We start from the raw sequence: 2,949 nt of genomic DNA, 5'->3' as shown, positions 1-2,949 counted from the left end.
CCCTCTCTGAGTTATCATAAACCCCAGGAACTTGCCGGCTTCCATGGCGAAGGCGCACTTGAGGGGGTTCAGCCTCATACCGTGTTGACGGAGGGACGCAAATACACTTGCCAGGTCGTTTAAGAGGTCGTCGGGTCGTGTTGTTTTTGCCAGGATGTCGTCCACGTAAACTTCAACTGTTTTCCCTATGAGGTCGTGGAATATCCTGTTCATCAGCCTTTGATATGTCGCCCCCGCATTTTTCAAGCCGAATGGCATTACCTTGTAGCAGAAGGTTCCTCCTGGCGTTATGAACGCCGTCTTGTCTTCATCTGGTCGGTGCATCGGTATCTGATTGTAGCCGGAGTAGGCGTCCATGAAACTCAAATACCGATATCCTGCCGCGGCGTCGACGAGTGCATCTATGTTGGGGAGGGGGAAGCAATCTTTGGGGCATGCTTTGTTAAGGTCAGAGTAGTCCACGCACATTCTCCATCTGCCATTGTGTTTTTTCACTAGTACCACATTTGAGAGCCACGTCGAGTAGTCCACTTCCCGTATGAAGCCTGCTTCTAAGAGGCCGGCCGTTTGCTTGGCTACCTCCTCTGCTCTTTCCGCCGACATCTTTCTCCTCCGTTGAGCCACTGGGCGTGCTTCCGGCTTGACGGCTAGATGGTGTGAGATGATTTTTGGATCTATGCCCGGCATGTCGGCCGGAGTCCAGGCAAACAAGTCACTATTGGCTCTTATCATTTCGATTAAGGGCTCCTTCAACTCATGTGGGAGGTTCTTGTTAACGAATGTGAATTTCTCCACTTCGTCACCAATTCTAAACTTCTCCAGATCCCCTTCCGGTTCCGGCCTCGGCTTGTCGTCTACTCGAGCATCAAGGTCGGCTAGGAACACGCCGGATGCTTCCTTGGACTTCTTTCTAAGGGAGAGACTGGCGTTGTCGCAAGCGACCGCCGTCTCGAGGTCTCCCCTTATGGTCCCTACGGATCCCTCATCGGTAACGAACTTCATAACTAGCAGCTTGGTGTTGATTATGGCCTCAAAATCATTGATTGTTTTTCTTCCCAAGATGATGTTGTAGGCTGTGGAATCTCGGAGAATTACGAACTCGGCCATTGCCGATCTCCGGCCTTGGATCTGCCCCACCGAGATTGGTAGGGAAATGGCTCCGTCTGGTTTGATGAAGTGGTCGCCTAACCCGATAACCCCGTGCTGGTGAGTCGTCAGGTCGGCATCTTTCAGGCCGAGTGCGTCGAACACGTTGCGGAACATGATATTTGAATCAGCTCCTGTGTCGACAAGGATTCGTTTGACGAGGCCGGTCCCCACCCTGGCCGTTATGACCATGGGGGGGTTTTCCGGGGCGTCGCTGAACCATTGGTCTTCCGGGCCGAAGGAAATGGATGGAGGTCTCTTGGAGCTCTGCACCGGCGGGGATGAGATCGCCAGTACCTTGGCGTCTTTCTTGTGTGCCGACCGTGATTTTGGTGCAGCGTTTTTTGCCGTTACCACGTTTATCACAGTGAGGCCGTGGTCTCTGTCTTCGGGTTCTTGTCGCCGTTTGGACGAGCGGGCTTTGCATTCCTCGTCTTGATCGCGATAACGTCTCCTCGGCTCCCTGATGAGATGGGAGAACGCTGCTAGCTTTCCTTCCCTTATCGCTTGTTCCAGCGCATCCTTCAGGTCAAAATAGTCCTGCGTTTGATGGCCATAACCCTTGTGGTAATCACAATAAAGGTTCTTATTTCCTCCCGTTCGGTCCTTAAGTGGTCGGGGCTTCGGAAGAATTCCCTTCTCCGCTATCTGCTGGTAGACCTCCACAATAGGGAGAGTGAGTGGAGTGTAGTTATTGAATTTCCCGACCCGGAGGAACGGCCTAGGTGCTTTGTTTGATGCCTCCTCCCTGGCCTTTTCTTTTGCTCTCTCACCGTCTCCACCGGACTGCCGAGCCTGGCCATAACCGGACTGCCGCTTATTGGCAGCCACGACTCGGCTGACTTCCTCGTCGTTTATGTACTCCTTGGCCATCGTTTGGATTTCATGCATTGTCCAAACCGGCTTCGTGGTAAGGTGTTTCCGGAAGTTCTCGTTGAGGAGGCCGTTCGTCAGGCAGAGACTGGCCACCGAGTCGGTTAAGCCGTCGATTTCCAAGCATTCGTCGTTGAACCGATCTAAGTACCTCCTGGTCGGCTCTCCCTGTCTCTGGGTTACCCCGAGAAGGTTGATAGGATGCTTGGCCTTTGCTATTCGCGTTGTAAATTGAGCCAGGAATGCGCGGCTGATGTCTGAGAAATTGTAGATGGAACCTTGAGGGAGGCCGTTAAACCATCTGATCGCTGGTCCTGCTAGGGTTACCGGGAAGGCGCGGCATCTTACTTCGTCGCCTACTCCCTCTAGATTCATCCTGGCCTCGAAGGCCGTGAAGTGTTCTAGAGGGTCTTGAGTTCCGTCGTACCTCATGTCCGTTGGCTTGTCGAAGTGTTTCGGCAGCCGGACCTCGAGGATAGATCGGTGGAATGGGGTGGCGCCCATTATCACAGGTTGTCGTGTTCTTTCGTCTTCGCGACCTCTTGTCGCTCGATGGGTCGGTCTGCCGCGGGAGTAGATGATCGTGTCATTTCGTCTCCTCATTATGGGTGACTCCTCCCGCGAGCTCTCCGCTTCCGTCCGCGGGCGGCTTCGGTGAGAGTCTTCCTCCTCGCTCCCGCGAGACGGGGTATAGCTCGGATCGGTAGACCGTCCGTCCCGCTCCCGGTCGGCAAGCTGCCGCTCCAGGTTCTGGACTCTGTGGCGTAGCTCTTGCATTATTATGGCGCTATCGCCGCCCGTTCCTCCAAATGGTCGTGTCCTCGTGTGTCGATGGGGGGACCTCCGCCGCCCCCCTTGCGAGGCGACGGAGGCTGCCCCCTCCACTGCGGCAGCCCGGCCTTGGTCGCCGGGACCCAGTACGACTTCCAT

General features: G+C 54.9%; 1 protein-coding gene across 1 annotated transcript; it reads right to left on the bottom strand.

Annotated features, from left to right (window-relative positions):
• Positions 1–362: 362 nt before the first annotated feature.
• LOC130939280 (uncharacterized) lies at positions 363–2,949 on the bottom strand. Its single transcript, XM_057867398.1, has 3 exons — positions 2,203–2,949; positions 502–2,049; positions 363–401 (listed from the first exon to the last, which is right to left on the bottom strand). Exons 1-3 carry the CDS (start codon positions 2,947–2,949, stop codon positions 363–365), a joined length of 2,334 nt encoding a protein of 777 aa, XP_057723381.1.

This window comes from Arachis stenosperma, chromosome 7, assembly GCF_014773155.1.
Source record: "Arachis stenosperma cultivar V10309 chromosome 7, arast.V10309.gnm1.PFL2, whole genome shotgun sequence".
Taxonomy (NCBI): Eukaryota; Viridiplantae; Streptophyta; class Magnoliopsida; order Fabales; family Fabaceae; genus Arachis; species Arachis stenosperma.
This window is presented reverse-complemented; position numbering and strand designations above follow the sequence as displayed.

What these genes read in the sequence shown, in the direction of transcription:
- LOC130939280 (XM_057867398.1), bottom strand. Translation starts at nt 2,949, where the DNA reads ATGGAAGTCGTACTGGGTCCCGGCGACCAAGGCCGGGCTGCCGCAGTG. An exon ending in ATCCTATCAACCTTCTCGGG is followed by an intron (nt 2,050 to 2,202) that starts GTAACCCAGAGA and finishes CTTACCACGAAG; the next exon opens with CCGGTTTGGACAATGCATGA. An exon ending in CGACGTGGCTCTCAAATGTG is followed by an intron (nt 402 to 501) that starts GTACTAGTGAAA and finishes TCCCCAACATAG; the next exon opens with ATGCACTCGTCGACGCCGCG.